Source organism: Schistocerca nitens, chromosome 7, assembly GCF_023898315.1.
Source record: "Schistocerca nitens isolate TAMUIC-IGC-003100 chromosome 7, iqSchNite1.1, whole genome shotgun sequence".
Classification (NCBI taxonomy): domain Eukaryota; kingdom Metazoa; phylum Arthropoda; class Insecta; order Orthoptera; family Acrididae; genus Schistocerca; species Schistocerca nitens.
The window spans coordinates 16,496,360-16,523,606 of NC_064620.1; the positions used below are offsets into that span (position 1 = coordinate 16,496,360).

The 27,247-nt window shown below is 45.6% G+C and overlaps 1 protein-coding gene and 1 pseudogene across 1 annotated transcript in view; one reads left to right on the forward strand and one right to left on the reverse strand.

Annotated features, from left to right (window-relative positions):
• The window catches only part of LOC126195208 (odorant receptor Or1-like), a 187,305-nt gene extending 162,510 nt beyond the window's left edge, over positions 1-24,795 (reverse strand). The window contains exon 1 of the mRNA XM_049933725.1: positions 24,550-24,795. Within this exon, the coding sequence (XP_049789682.1) occupies positions 24,550-24,795 (246 nt within the window). The remainder of the gene's footprint in view (positions 1-24,549) is intronic.
• On the forward strand, positions 8,243-8,360 carry LOC126195880 (5S ribosomal RNA; annotated as a pseudogene).
• Positions 24,796-27,247: the final 2,452 nt, after the last annotated feature.

Below are 27,247 nucleotides of genomic sequence, written 5' to 3' on the forward strand. Positions count from 1 at the left end.
TTACAACGAAGCAGTTAAGCCAACACGTTTGCCGATTACTGTTGATTTTTAGAATAGAGAAGGCCATTAGATGGTGTCGTAAGATGTTGAGAGATTCTAGAGCAATCGTGACTTTATAAGGTCGTTCTGTGATTCTGACGTAGCACTAATTAGGCATCTCGATAACGTGTATTGCCTAGGGCTTGTCACGTAAAGCCAATAATCCGTCCGTGAAATGCGTTTCAAGAAACTAGGGGTAAGGTGATTAGCACATAACAGTAAATGGGATGGCGATCAAAATGGTTCAAATGGCTGTGAGCACTATGGAACTTAACTTCTGAGGTCATCAGTCCCCTAGAACTCAGAACTACTTAAACCTAACTAACCTAAGGACATCACACCCATCCATCCATGCCCGAGACAGAATTCGAACCTGCGACCGCAGCGGTCGCGCGGTTCCAGACTGTAGCGCCTAGAACCGCTCGGCCACCACGGCCGGTGGATGACGATCCTCGGGGACTCCTTAATTAGAAGCGAGAAGATCATGTTCCATTTACGTTGTCAGCTTAGATTCTACAGGCTTGAGGCCATAATGACTCTTCTGTTCATGAAGCTGTTCCTAATTGTTTCCAGTCATTATTGAGATGTGTCAGCATTAGATAAAAATCCACTATTTTGGTGACTAAGTTCCAGTAATTAAATTAAATTACTATTTACCTGTGTTAATTTACCACAAACAAGCAGCACTGACGATTAACTAATATGAAGTCACCTTTCACAACAGTGGCTCAGCCATGTCAGGGAAGAAGCAATTGCTAAGGTAGGTAGGAATGCAGTAGCAAATTTTTCTCCGCCACTCCTCTCACAAGCCATGTTCCTCCTCTTGGTAATAAACCAATCACAGAGCTTATAAGCCAACACGTATATTTAGCTCTCCCAATAATAGCCGTGTTCAGCTAACCGTGAATACCGCAAGATCCAGAAGAGGATCCCAGCAGAGGGGTCGAAACACCGATTTTGTATAAAGGGGCGTGTAAATGGGCCATATTTTATTTGGCCACAATAGCGCTGTCTTCAACGTTGCCACAATAGACGACTATTTTGTGTATGGTTGGACAACATCGCTGCTGTTGCAGGGAGTTGCCGACATATTGCCGGTGGGCTGCCGGTGAGGTTAATCAAGGGTGGAGAATATTTCTTATTGCAGGGCAATATCTATTTCTGTCCTAGTCTACAAATGCTCCCTCTCGCCCTCACCTTTGTTTTCCACTTCTCTCACCGACAGCGCTTCAGCCACTTATCTAAGCGAAAACAATATCTTTCGCTTTTATCTGAAAGTTTGCGAACCTGCATACAGCCGCAATCCTGTAATTTTTTGCTGTCGTAAGTTGTATGCAACAACGGAGAAGTGGAAAAACAAGGGATCTATGAATTTTATAAATGCGATTCCTCTACGACCACAGCATGGGATATTGCAAGTAATATACAGGGTGTTACAAAAAGGTACGGCCAAACTTTCAGGAAAAATTCCTCACACACAGATAAAGAAAAGATGTTATGTGGACATGTGTCCGGAAACGCTTAATTTCCATGTTAGAGCTCATTTTAGTTTCGTCAGTATGTAGTGTACTTCCTCGATTCACCGCCAGTTGGCCCAATTTAAGGAAGGTAATGTTGACTTGCGGTGCTTCTGTTGACATGCGACTCATTGCTCTACAGTACTAGCATCAAGCACATCAGTACGTAGCATCAACAGGTTAGTGTTCATCACGAACGTGGTTTTGCAGTCAGTGCAATGTTTACAAATGCAGAGTTGGCAGATCCCATTTGATGTATGGATTAGCACGGGGCAATAGCCCTGGCGTGGTACGTTTGTAGGCCCGCAGCTCTTGGTCGTGCGGTAGCGTTCTCGCTTCCCACGCCCGGGTTCCCGGGTTCGATTCCCGGCGGGGTCAGGGATTTTCTCTGCCTCGTGATGGCTGGGTGTTGTGTGATGTCCTTAGGTTAGTTAGGTTTAAGTAGTTCTAAGTTCTAGGGGACTGATCACCATACATGTTAAGTCCCATAGTGCTCAGAGCCATTTGAACCATTTGTGGTACGTTTGTATCCAGACAGATTTCCAGAACGAAGATGTCCCGACAGGAAGACGTTCGAAGCAATTGATCGGCGTCTTAGGGAGCACGGAACACTCCAGCCTATGACTCGCGACTGGGGAAGAACTAGAACGACGAGGACACCTGCAATGGACGAGGCAATTCTTCGTGCAGTTGACGATAACCCTAATGCCAGCGTCAGAGAAGTTGTTGCTGTACAAGGTAACGTTGACCACGTCACTGTATGGAGAGTGCTACGGGAGAACCAGTTGTTTCCGTACCATGTACAGCGTGTGCAGGCACTATCAGCAGCTGATTGGCCTCCACGGGTACACTTATGCGAATGGTTCATCCAACAATGTGTCACTCCTCATTTCAGTGCAAATGTTCTTTTTACGGATGAGGCTTCATTCCAACGTGATCAAATTGTAAATTTTCACAATCAACATGTGTGGGCTGACGAGAATCCGCACGCAATTGTGCAATCACGTCAACAACACAGATTTTCTGTGAACGTTTGGGCAGGCATTGTTGGTGATGTCTTGATTGGGCCCCATGTTCTTCCATGATTTCATACGGGATACTCTACCTGTGCTGCTAGAACATGTGCCTTTACAAGTACGACACAACATGTGGTTCATGCACGATGGAGCTCCTGCACATTTCAGTCGAAGTGTTCGTACGCTTCTCAACAACAGATGCGGTGACCGATGGATTGGTAGAGGCGGACCAATTCCATGGCCTTCACGCTCTCCTGACCTCAACCCTCTTGACTTTCATTTATGGGGGCATTTGAAAGCTCTTGTCTACGCAACCCCGGTACCAAATGTAGAGACTCTTCATGCTCGTATTGTGGAAGGCTGTGATACAATACGCCATTCTCCAGGGCTGCATCAGCGCATCAGGGATTACATGCGACGGAGGGTGGATGCATGTATCCTCGCTAACGGAGGACATTTTGAACATTTCCTGTAACAAAGTGTTTGAAGTCACGCTGGTACGTTCTGTTGCTGTGTTTCCATTCCATGATTAATGTGATTTGATGAGCTCTAACATGGAAAGTAAGCGTTTCCGGACACATGTCCACATAACATATTTTCTTTCTTTGTGTGTGAGGAATGTTTCCTGAAAGTTTGGCCGTACCTTTTTGTAACACCCTGTATACAAAGTTCGCGATATGAAAAGAACAGTTGGCAAGCCATTGCCGATGAGCTCGTAATCACGCTTGATGAAGGATATCGGTACAAAAAATTCCGAAACCTTCGAACCAGTGCCAAATGCGAGGCAAAAAAGTCGCTTAGGAAGAGTGGAAGTGCTGGTGGCTCTTCACCCAAAAGGTTTTCATTTGATGCCAAGAGTTTCGTTCTATCTCGAGACATACCTGAAGCAGGAATTGCTAGTGTAAACAGTGACGTGTGCTATCGACCAAAAGTAAAATAAAAATAAAAATTGTACTCTTATTTCAAACTTCCAATCGTGAAATCTTTCAGTCCTTCTACCAGATCGTGACATACATTTGGTACCATGAGGCTTATGATGAACAGTGAGCTTTAAAAACATACCGTAATCTTCTGTACGTATTACCAGTAGATAAAAACTGAAGGGTAATCGGCTGTCAGGTTGTAACTGGTATACACTTTCTCATTTTGTATCGGTTTTAGCAATTCTCGGACCCGTTGTTTGTACAAGAAAAAAATGGTTCAAATGGCTCTGAGCACTATGGGACTTAACATCTGAGGTGATCAGTCCCCTAGAACTTAGAACTACTTAAACCTAACTAATCTAAGGACATCACACACATCGATGCCCGAGGCAGGATTCGAACCTGCGACCGTAGCAGTCGCGCGGTTCCGGACTGAGCTCCTAGAACCGCTAGACCACCGCGTTTGTACAAGACCCCGTTTCCTCAGAAACGGATAGCCGTGTCAAGTCGAAATTTGCGTCACATTCTGAGGTCTATAGTCCTTTGGAGGTGTTAAAAGTTAAGATACGCCCATTAATGTCACGTATTTTGATACTCGGTAACTCATTAAAACATACAGGCTACTTCTCATTGTCATAGGATAGTGAAATTTGGCGAGAAGCATGGTTTCAGAGTACAAGTAAAGGAAAAGAAATCAGAAAATTGTTAATTTGTACTTATAACCCACGAAGAAAATATTTCTTTTTTCATTTGGTATCCGAATTCAAACTTGAAATTAAAACATTCTCCAAAGTCTTGGAATCTCTGAGACTTATATCTTGCGAGTATCAATATCGATAACAGGCAAAAATCTTCGAGATTCTCGATTCGCGGAGTGGATGAACTGCCTGTATACATAATTAAGTTTGTACGGAACCCACAGCGAGTGAATCCAGCTCTCTCATGACCAATTTTTATACCGTGAAGATGGTTGATAAACGAAAGTGTTTAAAGTGTTTCTAATAATGAAATAAATACAGACAGCTGCGTGTCGTGCACTCCCAAAAATATACAGCTGCTCTTGCTATCACAAGAAATGTTTAAAACAATTGTTTAATTTTATTTAACAATAGCATTTAACATCGTTTAGTAGTACTTGCAATTTATTTGTACGAAAAATATATATTAATATTCTGGAGCTGGATTTGGACAATACAATCTGCTTACTCGAATTATTTGTTGAAAAAATTTAGAGTGAAATAAGAGGTAACTTTGGAAGGAGGCCCCCTGATTTACACTGCTTAGGCGTCACCACATCACTTTATCTAGACATTTCGTAGCAACATGAGAACAAACGTTAAAAAGCAATAAGTTCTCGTCAGAGTAGGTGGAGGTGGGGTAATGTGGCTAGGGCAGGAAAAGTCGCCACTGCGTATTTTTTGCCCTGAACAATGCTGTTGCCTGTCGATAAGGGTCAAACGTGTTCTAAAACACACTGACGTTGTTGTCAGAAAATTTGGCAGAGGACGTTTGTTATGTTATTTTTAAGCAAAATGTTCCTGATTTTCAGTCGTCTTACTTAATTTCCGACCGAGCGAGGTGGCGCAGTGGTTAGCACACCCGACTCGCATTCGGGAGGACGACGGTTCAACCCCGCGTCCGGGTTGCCCTAAATCGCTTCAGGCAAATTCCGGGATGGCTCCTTTGCAAGGCCACTGCCAATTTCCTTCCACATCCTTCCCTAATACGATAGGGCCGATCACCTCGCTGTTTGGTACCTCCGCCCACCCCCCTCCCTCTACTCCCACCAACCAACTAACTTAAATTTTATATTTTTATTTTTCCTAAAAACGACACCAGTTCTGAACATTTCCAGAATACGTCTCAGATTTTATATTGGGCATTCCTATATTAGGCGGTGTAACAACTGAAGTGACTGTCGTATCATGATGTTTATCACTGATGGCAGCGTGAGCCATGGATTTCGTGTTTCCCCTCTGTTTCCCGTGACGTGCGTACAACAGAGCGCTTGGCTGCGTCTATGTATTCGTCACATTTAACACATCATAAGCGTGAAGGGAACAATTGACAGGAATGGGGGAAAGAAATACCCTCAGACTTCAAGAAGAATATAATAATTCCAATCCCAAAGAAATCAGGTGTTGACAGATGTGAAAATTACCGGACAATCAGTTTAATAAGCCACAGCTGCAAAATACTAACAAGAATTCTTTACAGACGAATGGAAAAACTGGTAGAAGCGGACCTCGGGGAAGATCAGTTTGGATTCCGTAGAAATATGGGAACACGTGAGGCAATACTAACCTTACGACTTATCTTAGAAGAAAGATTAAGGAAAGACAAACCTACGTTTCTAGCATTTGTAGACTTAGAGACAGCTTTTGACAATGTTGACTGGAATACTCTCTTTCAAATTCTAAAGGTGGCAGGGGTAAAATACAGGGAGCGAAAGGCTATTAACAATTTGTACAGAAACCAGATGGCAGTTATAAGAGTCGAGGGACATGAAAGGGAAGCAGCGGTTGGGAAGGGAGTAAGACAGGGCTGTAGCCTCTCCCCGATGTTATTCAATCTGTATATTGAGCAAGCAGTAAAGGAAACAAAAGAAAAATTCGGAGTAGGTATTAAAATCCATGGAGAAGAAATAAAAACTTTGAGGTTCGCCGATGACATTGTAATTCTGTCAGAGACAGCAAAGGACTTGCGAGAGCAGTTGAACGGAATGGATGGTGACTTGAAGGGAGGATATAAGATGAACATCAACAAAAGCAAAACGAGGATAATGGAATGTAGTCAAATTAAATCGGGTGATGCTGAGGGGATTAGATTAGGAAATGAGACACTTAAAGTAGTAAAGGAGTTTTGCTATTTGGGGAGCAAAATAACAGATGATGGTCGAAGTAGAGAGGATATAAAATGTAGACTGGCAATGGCAAGGCAAGCGTTTCTGAAGAAGAGAAATTTGTTAACATCGAGTATAGATTTAAGTGTCAGGAAGTCATTTCTGAAAGTATTTGTATGGAGTGTAGCCATGTATGGAAGTGAAACGTGGACGGTAAATAGTTTGGACAAGAAGAGAATAGAAGCTTTCGAAATGTGGTGCTACAGAAGAATGCTGAAGATTAGATGGGCAGATCACATAACTAATGAGGAAGTATTACATAGGAATGGGGAGAAGAGAAGTTTGTGGCACAACTTGACCAGAAGAAGGGATCGGTTGGTAGGACATGTTCTGAGGCATCAAGGGATCACCAATTTAGTATTGGAGGGCATCGTGGAGGGTAAAAATCGTAGGGGGAGACCAAGAGATGAATACACTAAGCAGATTCAGAAGGATGTAGGTTCCAGTAGGTACTGGGAGTTGAAGAAGCTTGCACAGGATAGAGTAGCATGGAGAGCTGCATCAAACCGGTCTCAGGACTGAAGACCACAACAACAACAAGCGTCATCGAGAAGATTATGTATTTTGTCATCAAGATCTGTTAGTGTATACGATAGCTCCTCCACATGATCTTTGGAATATCCATAATTTTCAATGGTAGTTGTGTCATTAAAGTTGTGTACTTCGTTCAAAAACGTGTAATATTAGCTTTTGCTCTCGCCCGTACTCTTTTCAAGCGTTGTAACTAATGGTTGCCATCGGCGCTTTCCGTATCAGACATCGTGAAGTGATTGCAGTCATCTAAGCGGATCAAGATAGTATGTTGTTTGGTAAACAACTAACAGATGGAAGCACGAGTCATAAAAGATCTGGCCGGCCGAAGTGGCCGTGCGGTTAAAGGCGCTGCAGTCTGGAGCCGCAGGACCGCTACGGTCGCAGGTTCGAATCCTGCCTCGGGCATGGATGTTTGTGATGTCCTTAGGTTAGTTAGGTTTAACTAGTTCTAAGTTCTAGGGGACTAATGACCTCAGCAGTTGAGTCCCATAGTAAAAAAAAAAAAAAAAAAAAAAAAAAAATACAAATGTCTCGACGAATTCAATTCCCGACATAAGAAGAAGGTTCGATCGTCATGCGGATCTTACAGAAATGCTTCAATCACTAAAAAGGGAATCCCTGGAAAAAAGAAGAGGTTCTTTTCGTGAAACACTGTTGAGAAGGCTACGGTACACTGCAGAATGATCCTAGAGCTACCAAAATACACCTCGAGTAAGGACTGTGAAGATCAGAGAAATCAGGGCTGATGTGGAAGCATATAGACAAATGTTTTTCCGTCGCTCCATTTTCGAGTGGGACAGGAATGGGAATGACTAGCAGAGGTACAAGACTCCCTCTGCACGCACCATATCGTGGGTTGCGATATATGTCTGTAGGTGTAGTTTTAGTATACTGATAGTAATGTCATGAACCCCATACAAACTGGTACTTTCAAGAGATGATATTCTTTATTACGCACGGGGAAGTGAGAGAAATTTAAACTGAAGAGTACACTCGTGAGTGAATTTAATGATGCATTTTCGTAAATTCAGAAATTACTGAGAAAACACTTCCTTCACCTCTAAAAACGAAAAAAGCGCCGAAAAATTGTTGAAAGCATGAGTTTTTGGTACAAAACCCGAATCGTGAATTCCAAGACAGCTATGCATAGCAAATGGTTGAATTTTTTACGATTTAATGCTAAGATCCCGGCCTCAGTACCTCACTTACAAGCACATTAATACTTTTTTACGATATCAAGTTTCTACAACGGCTTTTGACCTACAAATATAGTTCCAAGTTGTTTCTCTAGGTTTTTTTGTCTCATCTGTGGCCAACGGCCTTGCCGCAGTGGTAACACCGGTTCCCATCAGATCACCGAAGTTAAGCGCTGTCGGGCTGGGCCAGACCTCGGATGGGTGACCATCCAGTCTGCCGAGCGCTGTTGGCAAGCGGGGTGCACTGAGCTCTTGTGAGGCAAACTGAGGAGCTAATTGATTCAGAAGTAGCGGTACCGGTCTCGTAAAATAACCTTCGGCTGGGAGTGCGGTGTGCTGACTATATGTCCCTCCATATCCGCGTCCAGTGACGCCTGCAGACTGAGGATGACACGGCGGCCGGTCGCTACTGTTGGGCTTTCAGGGCCTGTTCGGGTGGAGTTTAGTTTTCTAGTTTCGTCTGTGAATCACTAATGCCGACATGGCAGCCAATCGGAAAATGCGGCCGCACTACTCATTAGGAAAAGTGACTAATGTGTTTACCCGAATAAGACTTGTGACTTCCGTATGTCACGCATAATGCTACAGACCACACTGATTGTAAACCCTTTATATACAAAGCTTTCATCTGTTTTTTTATACCATTGTGACAATTTTCGCTTATTTTCTGTATCTTATTTGAAATTGGCTGTTTGTTTCTGACACTAGGGTATATGAGGGGCATTTGAAAAGTCCGTGCAAAAATAAAAACTCCTTACGTGTTTGGGGTAAACCTCTTTTTATTTTTCGACATATTTATTTTATTTATTGATTTATTTAACCTGGCAAGATTAGGGCCATCAGGCCCTCTCTTACATCTAACCAGGCATTCTACTTATTTTACATTCATATGTTTTAGTAGGCATGTTAAACTACATCTAGTACAAAAAGTGAAATAAACAATTTGAAAGGTACACGTGGAAAAATACATACATATAGAGTTTATATTCTTAGATCACAAGTACTGTTATAATTAGACATTATTGAACAGACAGATTTGAGATAGGAGTGCTGGCAGCAGGGAGTATGAGGGAGACTCATGGTGAAGGGAGGAGAAGAATAGAGAGACATGATGAAACATAATTAAGGAAATATAAAGTCTCCTTTTAGACTTATACACTTCTTCCAACGGTGTTCTAATTTGTTTATCCCTTCCGTATAATAGCAATTGTCCGAGTCTGCAAAATAGCTGTTAGTTGCTGCAATCACCTCCTCGTTTGAATAAAATCTTTGTCCTGCCGGCCATTTCGTCAAATTGGGGAACAAATAGTAGTTCAAGGGAGCCAAGTCTCGAGAATAGGGGGGATGTGAAAAGAGTTGGAATCCTGTTTCCAATAATTTTGCGACTACAACTGCTGAGGTGTGTGCTGGTGTATTGTCGTGATGGAACAGGACTTTTTGCGGTCCAGTCGCCGGCGTTTTTCTTGCAGCTCGGTTTTCAAATGGTCCAATAACGGTGAATAATATGCACCTGTAATAGTTTTACCCTTTTCCAGATAGTCGATGAGGATTATTCATTGCGAATCCCAAAAGAGAGTCGCCATAACCTTTCCGGCCGAAGGAATGGTCTTCGCCTTTTTTGGTGAAGATTCTCCCTTGGTAACCCATTGTTTAGATTGTCGTTTGGTCTCAGGAGTATAGTAATGTATCTATGTTTCACCCACAGTGACTAAACGACGCTTAAAGTCCTGCTGATTCTTCCTGAACAGCTGAAATCCATCCTTGCAACACTTCACACGATTTCGTTTTTGGTCAAGCGTGAGTAATCGCGGAACCCATCTTGCGGATAGCTTTCTCATGTCCAAATGTTTATGCAAAATATTATGTAACCGTTCATTCGAGATGCCCATAGCACTAGCAATCTCACGCACCTTAACTCTTCTGTCATCCATCACCATATCATGGATTTTATCAATGATTTCTGGAGTCGTAACCTCTACAGGGCGTCCAGAACGTTCAGCATCACTTGTGCCCATATGGCCACTCCAAAAATTTTGAAGCCACTTCTCAACTGTTGCCGCGCGGGATAAGCCGAGCGGTCTTTGGCGCTGCAGTCATGGGCTGTGCGGCTGGTACGGCGGAGGTTCGAGTCCTCCCTCGGGCATGGGTGTGTGTGTGTGTTTGTCCTTAGGACAATTTAGGTTAAGCAGTGTGTAAGCTAAGGGATTGATGACCTTAGCAGTCAAGTCCCATAAGATTTCACACACATTTGAACTTTTTTTTTCTAAACTGTTCTAACCGAAAGTGCAGAGTCACTGTAATGTTTATCGAGCTTCTCTTTAGTCTCCTGTGGCGTTTTGCCTTTTATAAAGTAATGTTTAATCACCACACGAAATTCTTTTTCGTCCATTTTTTGACAATCACTGGACTTCCTTGATTCACACGAATGCCACACACAAAGAAATAGACCAATATGACTGAAACTTGGTGTGCGTTCTTTCCAAATATGCTACTAACTAAACACGACTTCGATACGCGCCGGTGGTGCCATGTGTCGGACTTTGCACGGACTATTCAAACGCCCCTCGTATATGCCCGGAAATCAGAACATGTCCGGAGATCAGCATAACAAACATGAGAACCTTTGCAACGCCATTGGCCACATTACCCCCTTAAGCAGGCAAAAGTGATCACTATGTAAGCCTTCAGAAAAATGGATATTAATTCCCATACATTACTTTCTTTTTCACTTAAAAATACACAATCCAGTCACATTAGTGTGATCATCTCCTTTCAACGCGCAACAACCACTCACAGAAGGCAAGTGGCAGCACTAGCAACGGGAGGGGGGTGTACATAAGGCGTGTCCGGGGGGGACGCGGAAAACAGTGTAGCCATTGTCATAATGCGGAAACTGTTCGCATGCCGCCGTGAATAAATTATACCGTGGATGTCAAAAATGGCCCGATCTAAAACCGGCACCGAGGCAATTGTGGTACACCACGGGCAGTACATGGAAGGCGTGAGCGACGGCTGTCCAGATGAGCCAAGGGGCTATCAACAGTGTCTCCTCAGCGACCGCTCAGCCAACGTTGCTGCGTGTGGGCCTCCACAATGCCGCAACTCGACGTCCAGTGAGTGGCGACAGCTGGCCTTTTGAGGTGAATCACGTTTTACGCTCCATCTGACAGGTGGCCACTGGTACGTACGGCCCTGCAACAACCGTCGGAAGGGTCCAGGCCGGAGGAACGAGCGATATTGCCTGGCGAATATTTCAGCGTAGTGGTCATCAAACTCCTTCGCTCGAGAGCCAGTTCTCAAATTGCGGGGCGGCGCCTTGGGCTGCACGTATTCTAATCTTATTATTAAAGATACAAAGCAATTATAGACATTGGCTGCGAATGGGCATTGATTGAAATGTAAGGGGAAAGTTGAAAATTTGTGCCAGGTGGGGATTCGAACTCGGGTCTCCTGCTAACTAGGCACATGCTCTGACCACTGAGCCACCCAGGCACTGAGCTTACTGCACCTGCACGGGCTACCCTAGCACATCTCCCGTCAGACCCAAATTCTGAACTTATCCGCACACCGTGAATGTAGTGCCCCTTGCCCATTTTCTTCATTGCTCGCGGCATTTCCCGATTCCCGGAAGAGTTCGAGCCTGGTGCACACTGAAGAGATCACTGGCTGTCTCGCATTAATTATTCACACACACACATATATAAAAGTTTCGCCTCACCCCGGTTCCCAGAACTCCTGAAGATAGACGTTGACTGTGGATATTGTATCACAGACACAGTCCCTTTGACTGTTCAGAGATGTCACTAAACCCTCCCAAAGATGCAAACAACCATGTATGAGTAGCGCCTATTAGAAGGAGGGGGTCCGACAGCCGATCAGTTTCAGTCATTCCACCAGGAAGAAGGTACACGGCTCGTGTTGTCTGTAGTTCAACCATGCCTAGACGGTCGATACCGCGATTTGACCGCGACCGTATTCTCACTTTGTGCCAGGGAGGGCTCTCAACAAGGGAAGTGTCCAGGCGTCTCCGTGTGAACCAAAGCGATGTTGTGCGGACATGGACGAGATACAGAGAGACAGGAACTGTCAATGACATGCCTCGCTCAGGCCGCCCAAGGGCTACAACTGCAGTGAATGACCGCTACCTACGGATTATGGCTCGGAGGAACCCTGACAGCAACGCCACCATGTTGAATAAAGCTTTTCGTGCAGCCACAGGACGTCGAGTTACGACTCAAACTGTGCGGAATAGGCTGCATGATGCGCAACTTCACTCCCGACCTCCATGGCGAGGTCCATCTTTGCAACCACGACACCATGCAGCGCGGTACAGATGGGCCCAACAAAATGCCAAATGGACCGCTCAGAATTGGAATCACGTTCTCTTCACCGATGAGTGTCGCACATGCCTTCAACCAGACAATCGTCGGAGACGTGTTTGGAGGCAACCCGGTCAGGCTGAACGCCTTGGACACACTTTCTGGCAAGTGCAGCAAGGTGGAGGTTCCCTGCTCTTTTGGGGTGGCATTATGTGGCGCCGACGTACGCCGCTGGTGGTCATGGAAGGCGCCGTAACGGCTGTACGATACGTGAATGCCATTCTCCGACTGATATTGCAACCATACCGGCAGAATATTGGCGAGGCATTCGGCTTCATGGACGACAATTCGTGCTTCCATTGTGCACATCTTGTGAATCACTTCCTCAGGATAACGACATCGTTTGACTAGAGTGGCCAGCATGTGCTCCACACATGAACCCTGTCGAACAAGCCTGGGATAGATTGAAAAGGGCTGTTTGTGGACGACGTGACCCACCAACCACGCTGAGGGATCTCCGCCGAATCGTCGTTGAGGAGTGGGACAGTCTGGACCAACAGTGCCTTGATGAACTTGTGGATAGTATGCGACGACGAATACAGGCATGCATCAGTGCGAGTAGACGTGCTACTGGCTATTAGAGGTACCGGTGTGTACAACAATCTGGCCCACCACCTCTGAAGGTCTCACTGTATGATAGTACAACATGCAATGTGTGGTTTTCATGAGCAATAAAAAGGGCGGAAATGATGTTTATGTTGATCTCTTTTGCAAATTTCTCAACAGGTTCCGGAACTCTTGGAACTGAGGTGATGCAAAATTTTTGTTGTCGTGCGTCTGTTCCTCGGACATGTCCGAAAGTATAGAACTCCATATAAAGATCTTATTATTAATTTGTAACCTACGTAAATTTATATTAACAAGCTATAGTAAGGGCGCGCTAAGTTGGCCAGTACTGAACGTTAAAAGTCGGCACCTTCGAGAACAAGTCGTGTTGACTGTGGCCTGTTTCACACTGCTGCCAAGCTCAGCGATCTAACAGTTGTGGCACTATGTATGCGTGGTTGAGTGGTGTTGGTCTTACTATGTGAACGAATGACTTTGATTAATAATAGTATTTTTACTTATATTTAAATGCACTGTTGTCTCTCGGCGTAGCCGCGCGGGTTGGGGAGCCTTGCCACGGTGCGGTCGGCTTCCCCCATCGGAGGTTCGAGTCCTCCCTCGAGAATGGGTGTGGGAGTTGTCCTTAGCGTAAGTTAGATTAAGTAGTGTGTCAGCCTAGGGACCGATGACCTCAGCAGTTTGGTCTCATAGGAACTTACCACAAATTTCCAAATGCACTGTTGAATATGAGACACAATCACAAAAGTTTTATAAATGATATAAATGCGGTTTTCTCATACTTGCACTGCGTTGTACCAAGACAATTCCTGTTCTCCCATTTCATGTTCTTGCTACAAATAAGACCGCGTTTGAAGATGACCGTCTCTGTAATGTGCATTAATGAATCCATGTCACTTCCGTGTCAGAATTTATAGCACAGCAGCTGGTGCGTACAAGTAGCGCACGGCCGTGAGTTGTTAGTACTGGAAGACAAACAATAAAACATTCGCCTTCCACAGATATGCATTGCTAGACTGGCGATAGCGTATACAATATCATTGGTGCCACTGAAGCCAGCACCTCAGAATCGCAACATGGCGGCGAGCGCAAAGGACGTGTAAACTGTTGTTGGTGTATTGATAAAACAGCCTTAACCCTAGCATTACCAACGTATTTTTTGTTACATGTAATACCAACGGGGGGGCCTCAAAGGCCCATAAAGAATACCACAATTTATTTTATCATAAATCAAGTTTATTTACTTCTGATACCTCTAATAACAATTCAAAATGCTTAGACATTGTTTTTGTATACTGGATAATAAAAGATGTTATTATAATAGGAATAAAATGAACAAATCACGAGATTCAGTTTATATATTTTTTGGAATAATGTTTCAAAATAGTGTTTTCTTATAAAAACGACTTTTTTAATTCGATACACTACATGAAGCAAACAAAATTTACTGTCTCATTCTGCAACGCATTTTTCACACAACACTGTCTTCCTGCAGTGTTTCCCACAGACGTGTTTGTGGCACTGAGAGCAGGTAACAGTTGACTTTCCCAGCTTGTTGTACTTGATCTTTTTAGATGCAGCTTCTTGGCAGCATAGGTGGCACCGTCCACGTGTTCCTGGTTCTGCTGTTGAGGATGATGGTTCTACAGAGCAGCTGAGCTTCCGTTGTGTGATGCTTTCCATTGCCATTATTACTGGCTTCTGAAGTCCATACAAATTTTGTGCCCGTTTATCTACTTGAGATCTTATTAGTTCGAGACCTAAGTTAGTGATAAAAACTCTTCTGCGGTTTAGCAAATTCTTTTTCCAATTCGGAAAGTTGAGGAGGAAGAGTGAATATGCATTTATTGCTGCTATGTCAATGAGTGTGTAGAAGAGGGACAAAGGCCATCTTCTTGTTCCTCTCTTTGTGCTGTAGTGTCTTGCCATCTGGTCTATGGTGTCCACGCCTCCCTTTGTAGAATTATAAAAAAGATTTATGTTAGTCTTTTTTGAGTCTTCATTCAACACCCCTTCTGAGTGATAAGTTGAAAGCATCAACAGCAGTCGTTTTGGCTTCTCGCGGACTAGCGTTGATGCAAGAGTAACTGGTGGCCTCTGTGTCTGAGGGTCAGTATAAGCAAAGATGGAAGAGTGTAAACTGCGGCCAGTTGTAGTCTTCAGCTCTTCAGGTATGTGTCGTCTGTTAGACTGTAGGGTGCCAACAAGTGTGAGGTGAAAATCATTCGATAGAGTCTCAGCAAGCTCCACTGAAGTATAGTACCGATCTGTGGTAACATTACGGCCTGATTTTTCAATAGGTTTTATTAGTCTCTTTACAATTTCCATCGGTCCATTTGAATGCTGTGTATTTCCTGACTTGCCTGTATAGATGTCCATGCTGATCACATATCTAGTCTCAGAATCAGACAGCATTCGAATTAGAATGCCGTATTTTCCAGGTTTTTCTTTTAGAAACACCTTGAATGGACAGCGACCACGGAACAAAGACAACATCTCATCCACTGTTGTATGTAGACCAGGAATGAAATACAATGGAAGTGAAGAATTGAAGCTTTCAAAAATTTCCCTCATTGGAGCAAACTTGTCAGTCTGGCGACGAATTTCTCTTGTGTTCTTATCATCAAACCTCAATATTTTAGTCAATTCGAAAAATCGGGTCCGTCTCATTGATCCATAGTACACTTGTCGGCCCTGAAGCAAAGACCATAAATCTTGGACAGGTATCTTATTGTCATGATTTGAACCCATGATTAGCAAGAGTCCTATATAACAAAATAACTCATCTTCATCTGTGTGCTGAATACCTAGTCGAGAAGCCTCTTCATTTGAGTGTAGTTTTATTAGATTCATAATTTGAGGTGTAAAAAAGAGCTCTATAGCCTCTTTCGGAGACGCAATTCTTCCTTGTTGTCCTAGCCCCATTTTTCTCGCACTATATTTTGTACAGAACGCCGATATTGTCGAGATGGCTTCGTAATATACTCTCGTCCACTTTTTGCAATGAATTTATCACATTCCGTATCATTATCATCTGGTGGATTGGCTTCAACCTCATCTTCATTCTCAGACGATGAATCAGTTTTAATTTCTTCCAAATCATCATCCACTTCACTTTCCTCTAAATCTGATTCGTTCAAAACTTCTTCCAGCACTCTTTCAATGGAACTATCACGTAAACGATGTCTACTCATGTTGCTGGTTCAACAGCAGTAGAAACACTGAAAATAACAATGGTCCGCTTCATAATAATATGTCTGAAGGCAACAATACCAAAATTCGTTTCATGGTAAGAATTTGAAACGAGAGACTCAACCTCGTAAATCTTTCCTTGCTATTACCAACAACGGGTGGGCTTCTAAGGCCCACAGAGAATTAAATCAAGTAAATGAATTTTAATTACATTTTTATTCCGAAATTCTGTAATGACTCAATAGTACATTCAATAACGAACAATTACCTTTGCTTTCAAGTTCATATATCAAAGGGTGTGGATACAACATAGAAAAACTGAGTCAGTGGGCCTACGAGGCCCCCCCGTTGGTAATGCTAGGGTTAAGAAACGGGTATAAACTGATACACCTACGTTACCTTTATAGTTTCGAAATAATGGTAAATACATACGTCGTGTCTGGCTGTAATTTTTCATACAGCAGACGGAAATCACAAGGAAAGGAATATGTCTCAATGCAAGCATAACTAGAAATATATTACGTATGTTTGTTTTTATACTCTATGTAAGCCTAAATAACTAAATTACAGTTCGTCTTACCTGAAAAACCGACAGTGTTTATAAAGGTCACGTATATTTTAAGGGGTTTCATCAATATAATATTAACAAATGTAGCTTAGTGATGTGCTTTTAAATAGTTTTCTTAAACTTCGGCGTTTGTTCGAATAGTATATTCGTTACGAAAGTGCCCCCAATAAGTAGAATGTGCTTTTGTGGTTGGTAACAAGTGTCTTGGAATCTTCCTGGCAGATTAAAACTGTGTGCTGGACTGAGACTCGAACTCAGTACCTTTGCCTTTCGCGGGCAAGGGCCCTACCAACTTTTTTTCATCTCATTTTATTCTACTTTGTTCGTTGAATTTGGTCGGGGCGGACGTCCGATGACACCCGGTCAGGTTCTGCATTGATCAGTTCACTCAGTTTTTTATTACAGAGGGCAGCTAAACCCTCTGACCGAACACGCTGAGCTACCGCGCCGACTGCCAACTAAAGCTACCCAAGCACAACTCACGACCCGTCTTCACAGCTTTTAATTCCGCCAGTACCTCGTCTCCTACCTTCCAAACTTCACAGAAGCTGTCCTGCGAAACTTGCAGAACTAGTACTCCTGGAAGAAAGGATATTGCGGAGACCTGGAGGATGTTTCCACAATGAGATTTTCACTCTGCAGCAGAGTGCGCGCTGATATGAAACTTTATTAGTTTGAGCGTTATTACGAAAACTTCAGTCTGCCTCAAACGTATGTACACGTAACGTGATATTCTTCTCGTATCACGATTCTACAATGTATATGTTACTCAACTAGTACGCAAATTTTTCCTCAACTGCAGAACTTGTTTAGAAGCCTCGCAAAGGTTACAACGTCACTTCGTTTCAGAAAATCGTAGCAGTACCATCCACAAACTTACTGATGCCGCCATCTTACATCACCAAACGACAGGCCTCGGTAAAACGTAACTTTTTACCAGTCTAGTAATGTATGTCTGTGTCGCCATCTCACATGCTGTAACCCCACAGTGGCCGCATTGCTTACTCCACTGCCGCCGAGGTAAAGGCCTGGCCAGACAGAATGCGGCCTGGCCGTCCGGCCTGTGGCCTTGAACCGCAGCCGGCAGGCCGCACTGTTGAGTCGCTCGTTACTGTATGGCGGCGGTCACCAGAGTGCGGCTCTGACGCACCGGCACGCGGCCGGCCGCACCGCCCGCCGCCGGGTTGTCACAGATTACAGATTCGCCGCAAGCCGGAGCGGCTGCTTGCCTCTGTTGGCGCACTCAACTGCTCGCTCTGCGGTCACACTGGAAGCAGCGGCGTGAGGCGGTCTTTGTCTTCCAGCTCGTAGTGCATGCACACAGGAAGACTTGTAGAGGAGGTGAGAGAATACAACTTTTTGTATGATACACGCGATCCTGATTTGGAGGTAGAATACATTTGTCCTCGATATACTCTTGATAGAAAGCTGAATAGTGTTGTCACTGTGACGTCCATAACTTCCAATATCAACTACTGTAAACTCGGTAGTATGGATCAACGATCGCCAGGAGAACTAGCGAAAAGAACTGGGATCCACTATCCTTCGGGCATTTTAACCTGTCAGCCTTTCCGTCTATGCTTCCAAGGCAGTTCGGAAACCCCCAGTTCTATAAATCCTTCTTCAGATTTCTTCCACATCTCTGTTGTAGGAGTAGGAAAATACTTGGGCTGTAGAACAGTCCTTATTGTCCGGCACACTTGTTTCACAATATCTGAGAATGTTGAACGTCCTAACCGAAAAGAAAAAGCTATGGTCTGGTGACTGTCGCCTGTAGTCAAGTATCTGGAAAAGATTAAAATCAATTATACCGATAGAACAAATAGATAAGTTAACGACCAAAGATATGTTTGTTTAAATTCAATGACAATGTTATGAATACAATGAAACAAAACAATCTATTAAGTAGAAAGTTCTCTCTAGCGGGACATACGGAACTAGATGTTACTATCGTTTGCTGTATTCGTAAACACTGCAGATAAATTTATCACTCCACTCGTAACTACGTTGTGGGATAGCACTTTCTTCCGCCGAACCTTTCATATGATACAGCAAAACTGAAATGGAATAATTTATATGACTTCTATTTTAAGCACAAAGAGGCCACAAACGGTAAAACTTACCTCAAACAAACGGCTTGTCTGTGCCTTGTATCAATTGGCTTTCTCCAGTTCGTTGTGCACTTCTCGGTGCTACCTTTTGATCAGGCGATGCATTTCCTCGAAACATTCTCGCGACATACAAAAATATTTGAAGAACCTATCTTCGTCAGACTCTCGATCAATACACAGAGGACGGTATTCTCCTAAGCTTTCTTTCTTGTTATCAATGTCGTGCACCCAACATGTCCTCTTCTGGTGTCATTTCGTATCGCTAGTGCAAGCGACTCATTTCTGCAATTTAAAAAAAAAAAAAAAAAAAAAAAAACCTCGCACAAAGATAACGTGTCCCGCGTGAAGCTTCCAAATCGTCTAAACGCAAAACAATCGCACTACGCATGCAAGCTTAATAATGGTTTTCGGTCCCTTCCACAGTGTGACAGCTGACGCATCAAGAGTCGCTGCGGCCGGCCGTTGCCTGTGTGGCGTCCCTGGCCGCTGACGGGTCCGGCCCACCGCTGCGCCGTCCGTCGCAGCGGCAGGCCGGATTCTGTCTGGCCAGGCCTTAAGCCGCCAACTTTGCTTAGCCCACGGCCGAGTTTGAGGAAGCACTGCACGGGGAAACTAATGCTTTCAATGTGAGTTCATGTTTATGGACATTTTTGGAAAATCCATAGCAAAAGTCGGTAATTTGGGTGGTACTTTTGTATGAAAACCCCAATAAAAGAAGTTTGACGGTCGGTGTGACAGTTCTGCTGTCACATGTTTTCATAACAAGAAAAATGTGTCGTTCAGTCTGACAGTTCTGTTGTCACATTTTTTTATAACAACAGTAACAACAAATGCCGCATTGAATACTGACTTTTCACGAAAAAGAATATTGAGACCGATATTTCAGTGTGTTATCGGTGGAGATCACATCTTGGTGGAGCGTTGCCAAGATTGAATTGACGTCAGTTCGCGGTAATTTGGTGTGTTGCAAACATTCAATTGATTTCAGTTCGTGTTTTTTTTTTTTTTTTATATCAAATGGCACGAGTGAGGCGTTGAAACCTCTATCGGTGTATTAGCAACGCAAGGCAGCTACATGATCGTCGAGTCAATGAGACTAACGAGAAGTGTAGGCAGCGTTTGGAGGCAAATAGACTAAGAATTTCTGAAGCGCGATCCATTTTGACTCCAGAACAATGAATTCAGATATATTTCATTTCACTAAATTTACGATCTTGCTGAAACTGTGTTATTCATATAACACAAATTCAAGGAAAGATTTGGCTGCATGAATCCCTTCTCGACCAATTGACTGACAACGCATAGCCTAAACTACTGGAGATATAGACCCGTTATACAATAAACACTTTCTGTTGAACCTGCTGCAAGAAACGGCTTGCTAAGCTGTGCTGTGAAATTGTGCGGTTTTTGTGTTTTTGCAGTCATTTTTAAGAGTAAACAGGTAAGTTGTGTTTATGACAAACTTTATAATTCTGCCTCTTCATAGATGAAAAACATGCGACATACTGTCATTAAAGCTACTGTCCTCACAAATGCAGTAGCTGGGAAGGTCTCTCATACTCCGTACACCAATGATTCCAACGGATTTACCCATTCATATCAAGGTTCCGTTTGCAATAACAACGAATAAGATCAGAGAGATGGGAGAGGAGGAGATGGACAGAGAAGGGGGAAAGAAATAGATATAAAGAAAGGGAAGGAAGACATTGACAGAGAAATGAGAGAGGAGATGGATAGAAAGAGTATGGGATAAGAGAGGCGTAGGTATCGGGGGTAGGTGGTGGATAGAGGTGGGGGGGGGGGGGGGGGAGGTGATAGGTGATGGACAGAAATGGGGGAGGAGGAGGAGGAGGAGTCGGACAAAGATGGGGGAGGGGGAGAATGAGAAGAGGTATAGAGAGAAGAGGAGAAGGAGAGTAGGATGTATATCCAATTCCTATACACAATTACAAATTGCGAAGTATTACTGGGTTCGCTAGTATCATAAAATACGGCTGAGAAACGGGAGCCGCATGAACGCTTGATTCGGGCCGCAGTTTGACGACCACTAGTTTAGTGGCATTCTATGGGTAATTTCGTCGTTCTGGAAAGCACAACGAATCAACACAAGCGTGCGTATATCCTTGGGAATCGTGTCCGCCCCTACATGCAGTTTGTTGCTCCTCGGCACGATGTGATCTACCAGCAGGACAATGCAACGTGTCACACAGTTCGTACAGTACGTGCGTGGTTCGAAGACTCCTGGATGAGTTTACCCTACTACTCTGCCCACAAAACTCGCCCGATTTAACCCCGGTGCTCGTGCAATGGAACCTCAACCAAGAAACCTAGCGCAGGAACAGATCTGGAATCGGCACGGCCCCACATCCCTGTCGGTACCTTCTAGGATCTCACTGACCCTCTTCCTGCACGTCATACCTGCAAAAAGTGGCTATTCAGGCTTCTGACGAGTGGTCACATTAATGTGACTGCACCATGTAGTACACTACTGGCCATTAAAATTGCTACACCACGAAGATGACGTGCTACAGACGCGAAATTTAACGGACAGGAAGAAGATGCCGTGATATGCAAATGATTAGCTTTTCAGAGCATTCACACAAGGCTGGCGCCGGTGGCGACACCTACAACGTGCTGATATGAGGAAAGTTTCCAACCGATTTCTCACACACAAACAGCACTTCGCCGGCGTTGCCTGGTGAAACGTTGTTGTGATGCCTCGTGCAAGGAGGAGAAATGCGTACCATCACGTTTCCGACTTTGATAAAGGTCGGATTGTAGCCTATCGCCATTGCGGTTTGTCGTATCGCGACATTGCTGCTCGCTTTGGTCGAGATCCAATGACTGTTAGCAGACTATGAAATCGGTGGGTTCAGGAGGGTAATACGGAACGCCGTGCTGGATCCCAACGGCCTAGTATCACTAGCAGTCGAGATGACAGGCATCTTATCCGAATGGCTGTAACGGATCGAGGAGCCACGTCTCGATCCCTGAGTCAACAGATGGGGACGTTTGCAAGACAACAACCATCTGCACGAACAGTTCGACGACGTTTGCAGCAGCATGGACTAACAGCTCGGAGACCACGGCTGCCGTTACCCTTGACGCTGCATCACAGACAAGAGCGCCTTTCGATGGTGTACTCAGCGACGAACCTGGGTGCACGAATGGCAAAACGTCATTTTTTCGGATGAATCCAGGTTCTGTTTACAGCATCATGATGGTGGCATCCGTGTTTGGCGACATCGCGGTGAACGCACATTGGAAGCGTGTATTGGTCATCGCCATACTGGCTTATAACCCGGCGTGATGGTATGGGGTGCCATTGGTTACATGTCTCGGTCACCTCTTGTTCACATTGACGGCACTTTGAGCAGTGGACGTTACATTTACGATGTGTTACGACCCGTGGTTCAAATGGTTCAAATGGCTCCGAGCACTATGTGACTTAACTTCTGAAGTCATCAGTCGCCTAGAACTTAGAATTAATTAAACCTAACTAACCTAAGGACATCACACACATCCATGTACCTACCCTTCATTCGATCCTTGCGAAACCCTACATTTCAGCAGCATAATGCACGACCGCAAGTTGCTGGTCATGTACGGGCCTTTCTGGATGCAGCAAATGCTCGACTGTTGCGGCCTGGCCAGCACATTCTCCAGATCTCTCACCAATTGAAAACGACTGGTCAATGGTGGCCGAGAAACTGGCTCGTCACGATATGCCAGTCACTACTCTTGATGGACTGTGGTATCGTGTTGAAGCTGCGTGGGCAGCTGTACCTGTACACGCCATCCAAGCTCTGTTTGAGTCAATGCCCAGGCGTATCATGACCGTTATTACGGCCAGAGGTGGTTGTTCTGGGTACTGATTTCTCAGGATCTATGCACCCAAATTGCGTGAAAATGTAATCACTTGTCAGTTCTAGTATAATATATTTGTCCACTGAATACCCGTTAATCATCTGCATTTGTTGTTCGTGTAGCAATTTTAATGGCCAATAGTGTATGTACACTCCTGGAAATTGAAATAAGAACACCGTGAATTCATTGTCCCAGGAAGGGGAAACTTTATTGACACATTCCTGGGGTCAGATACATCACATGATCACACTGACAGAACCACAGGCACATAGACACAGGCAACAGAGCATGCACAATGTCGGCACTAGTACAGTGTATATCCACCTTTCGCAGCAATGCAGGCTGCTATTCTCCCATGGAGACGATCGTAGAGATGCTGGATGTAGTCCTGTGGAACGGCTTGCCATGCCATTACCACCTGGCGCCTCAGTTGGACCAGCGTTCGTGCTGGACGTGCAGACTGCGTGAGACGACGCTTCATCCAGTCCCAAACATGCTCAATGGGGGACAGATCCGGAGATCTTGCTGGTCAGGGTAGTTGACTTACACCTTCTAGAGCACGTTGGGTGGCACGGGATACATGCGGACGTGCATTGTCCTGTTGGAACAGCAAGTTCCCTTGCCGGTCTAGGAATGGTAGAACGATGGGTTCGATGACGGTTTGGATGTACCGTGCACTATTCAGTGTGCCCTCGACGATCACCAGTGGTGTACGGCCAGTGTAGGAGATCGCTCCCCACACCATGATGCCGGGTGTTGGCCCTGTGTGACTCGGTCGTATGCAGTCCTGATTGTGGCGCTCACCTGCACGGCGCCAAACACGCATACGACCATCATTGGCACCAAGGCAGAAGCGACTCTCATCGCTGAAGACGACACGTCTCCATTCGTCCCTGCATTCACGCCTGTCGCGACACCACTGGAGGCGGGCTGCACGATGTTGGGGCGTGAGCGGAAGACGGCCTAACGGTGTGCGGGACCGTAGCCCAGCTTCGTGGAGACGGTTGCGAATGGTCCTCGCCGATACCCCAGGAGCAACAGTGTCCCTAATTTGCTGGGAAGTGGCGGTGCGGTCCCCTACGGCACTGCGTAGGATCCTACGGTCTTGGCGTGCATCCGTGCGTCACTGCGGTCCGGTCCCAGGTCGACGGGCACGTGCACCTTCCGCCGACCACTGGCGACAACATCGATGTACTGTGGAGACCTCACGCCCCACGTGTTGAGCAATTCGGCGGTACGTCCACCCGGCCTCCCGCATGCCCACTATACGCCCTCGCTCAAAGTCCGTCAACTGCACATACGGTTCACGTCCACGCTGTCGCGGCATGCTACCAGTGTTAAAGACTGCGATGGAGCTCCGTATGCCACGGCAAACTGGCTGACACTGACGGCGGCGGTGCACAAATGCTGCGCAGCTAGCGCCATTCGACGGCCAACACCGCGGTTCCTGGTGTGTCCGCTGTGCCGTGCGTGTGATCATTGCTTGTACAGCCCTCTCGCAGTGTCCGGAGCAAGTATGGTGGGTCTGACACACCGGTGTCAATGTGTTCTTTTTTCCATTTCCAGGAGTGTAGGTTCAAAATGTGTAAGCAACAAGCTTCTGACAATGAAAGCTTCTGTCAATAACCACGGCTTGGCGAGAATTCAGTATGACTCAGTGGTGCCACTTTGTACCACCTTCCCCTGTACCCAAGGACTACCGCTGGCGCAGAGCGCTGAACTATGGCCGCCAGTGGCGCACCTTGAAGGTCCAGCTGACGCTGGCCACCAGTATGAAGATGACGGCGATGAGCTCCTCGTAGACGGCGGGCGGGTCGGCGCACAGCTTGGCTCCGGACAGGACGACGGCGGAGCCCATCACGAAGAGCGTGGGGGCGGCCACCGCCACGCGCGCCGCTGGGCTTCCACCCCCGCCGCCCCCGCGCCACAGCCCCATCAGCTGCAGCGCCACCGCGGTGGCGCCCAGCAAGTCGCCTGCCTCCTCCATAGCGGATCTGCACACCACAACACGATAGGTACACACACAACTTCACAAGACGTCACGTCTGGTCACTTTCAATACAGACCCTAATGAAGAAAGACGTATACTTCCTGCATTCATTTAGATTACCAATTTCGGTCTTTATTACAGGTCATTCTCAGAGCTAAATCATACCGACCGCGCTACCTAATAAATATGCTGAGAAATATTTTGGAAAATGTGCTGATTAATAGATTAAAATGCCACAGGAACCTAACTGGATTAAAAAATGCACAACATGGATTGAGTGTACAGAGGACCCAATTAATAAGGCGGCAAATTAGTATGCACAGCAGACATAAATACGAAGGTTGGAACTTTAATAGTGACAACTATATACACTCCTGGAAATGGAAAAAAGAACACATTGACACCGGTGTGTCAGACCCACCATACTTGCTCCGGATACTGCGAGAGGGCTGTACAAGCAATGATCACACGCACGGCACAGCGGACACACCAGGAACCGCGGTGTTGGCCGTCGAATGGCGCTAGCTGCGCAGCATTTGTGCACCGCCGCCGTCAGTGTCAGCCAGTTTGCCGTGGCATACGGAGCTCCATCGCAGTTTTTAACACTGGTAGCATGCCGCGACAGCGTGGACGTGAACCGTATGTCCAGTTGACGGACTTTGAGCGAGGGTGTATAGTGGGCATGCGGGAGGCCGGGTGGACGTACCGCCGAATTGCTCAACACGTGGGGCGTGAGGTCTCCACAGTACATCGATGTTGTCGCCAGTGGTCGGCGGAAGGTGCACGTGCCCGTCGACCTGGGACCGGACCGCAGCGACGCACGGATGCACGCCAAGACCGTAGGATCCTACGCAGTGCCGTAGGGGACCGCACCGCCACTTCCCAGCAAATTAGGGACAGTGTTGCTCGTGGGGTATCGGCGAGGACCATTCGCAACCGTCTCCACGAAGCTGGGCTACGGTCCCGCACACCGTTAGGCCGTCTTCCGCTCACGCCCCAACATCGTGCAGCCCGCCTCCAGTGGTGTCGCGACAGGCGTGAATGGAGGGACGAATGGAGACGTGTCGTCTTCAGCGATGAGAGTCGCTTCTGCCTTGGTGCCAATGATGGTCGTATGCGTGTTTGGCGCCGTGCAGGTGAGCGCCACAATCAGGACTGCATACGACCGAGGCACACAGGGCCAACACCCGGCATCATGGTGTGGGGAGCGATCTCCTACACTGGCCGTACACCACTGGTGATCGTCGAGGGGACACTGAATAGTGCACGGTACATCCAAACCGTCATCGAACCCATCGTTCTACCATTCCTAGACCGGCAAGGGAACTTGCTGTTCCAACAGGACAATGCACGTCCGCATGTATCCCGTGCCACCCAACGTGCTCTAGAAGGTGTAAGTCAACTACCCTGGCCAGCAAGATCTCCGGATCTGTCCCCCATTGAGCATGTTTGGGACTGGATGAAGCGTCGTCTCACGCGGTCTGCACGTCCAGCACGAACGCTGGTCCAACTGAGGCGCCAGGTGGAAATGGCATGGCAAGCCGTTCCACAGGACTACATCCAGCATCTCTACGATCGTCTCCATGGGAGAATAGCAGCCTGCATTGCTGCGAAAGGTGGATATACACTGTACTAGTGCCGACATTGTGCATGCTCTGTTGCCTGTGTCTATGTGCCTGTGGTTCTGTCAGTGTGATCATGTGATGTATCTGACCCCAGGAATGTGTCAATAAAGTTTCCCCTTCCTGGGACAATGAATTCACGGTGTTCTTATTTCAATTTCCAGGAGTGTATTTACAGCTCTTACGAAATAGATACGTGTTTCAAAGTTTAACTGACCTTCAAAGTAGTCACCAGCATTGTGTATAACCCGTTGCCAGCGACGTGGAAGTCGTAGGATACTCTTAGCAGTGCCAGTTGTGTTGACAGCTAGAGCGGCGCCGTCTACTGCTCGACGAATTTGTAGCAGTTGCATGGGGGCTTAATTAAATGTAATGAAAATGATTTTGATTTCTTGCTTTAGCAGCTGTCTGTCCGATTACGAAGTCTCGTAAACGGTTGGCCCTGACTCGTATTATTACGCAATCTGACTGCATTGAACAATAACAATGAATGAAATAGAAATTTTCATTAACACAATTAATTAATTAAGTCCCCAGCAACTATAAAACCAACGCAACAACAAGCACAAGAGTAACTGTTCTGTGTGTGGGAGTGTGACTCAACGTACGCATCTGGCACGGTTCTTCTTCAACAACACAAGAATTTTTAAATAACATTTATACTGAATTAATTAAAGGAAATAAAAATACCATAATTACTCAAGAGAACCACAATTACACTCTAATCCAAGAACACAAGCCAGATGCTTTGTTGACTGAACCTGTAATGACGCATCATTTAAAACATGGAAATCATGAAAAATAAATCAAGTTTCGTTACCTTCATA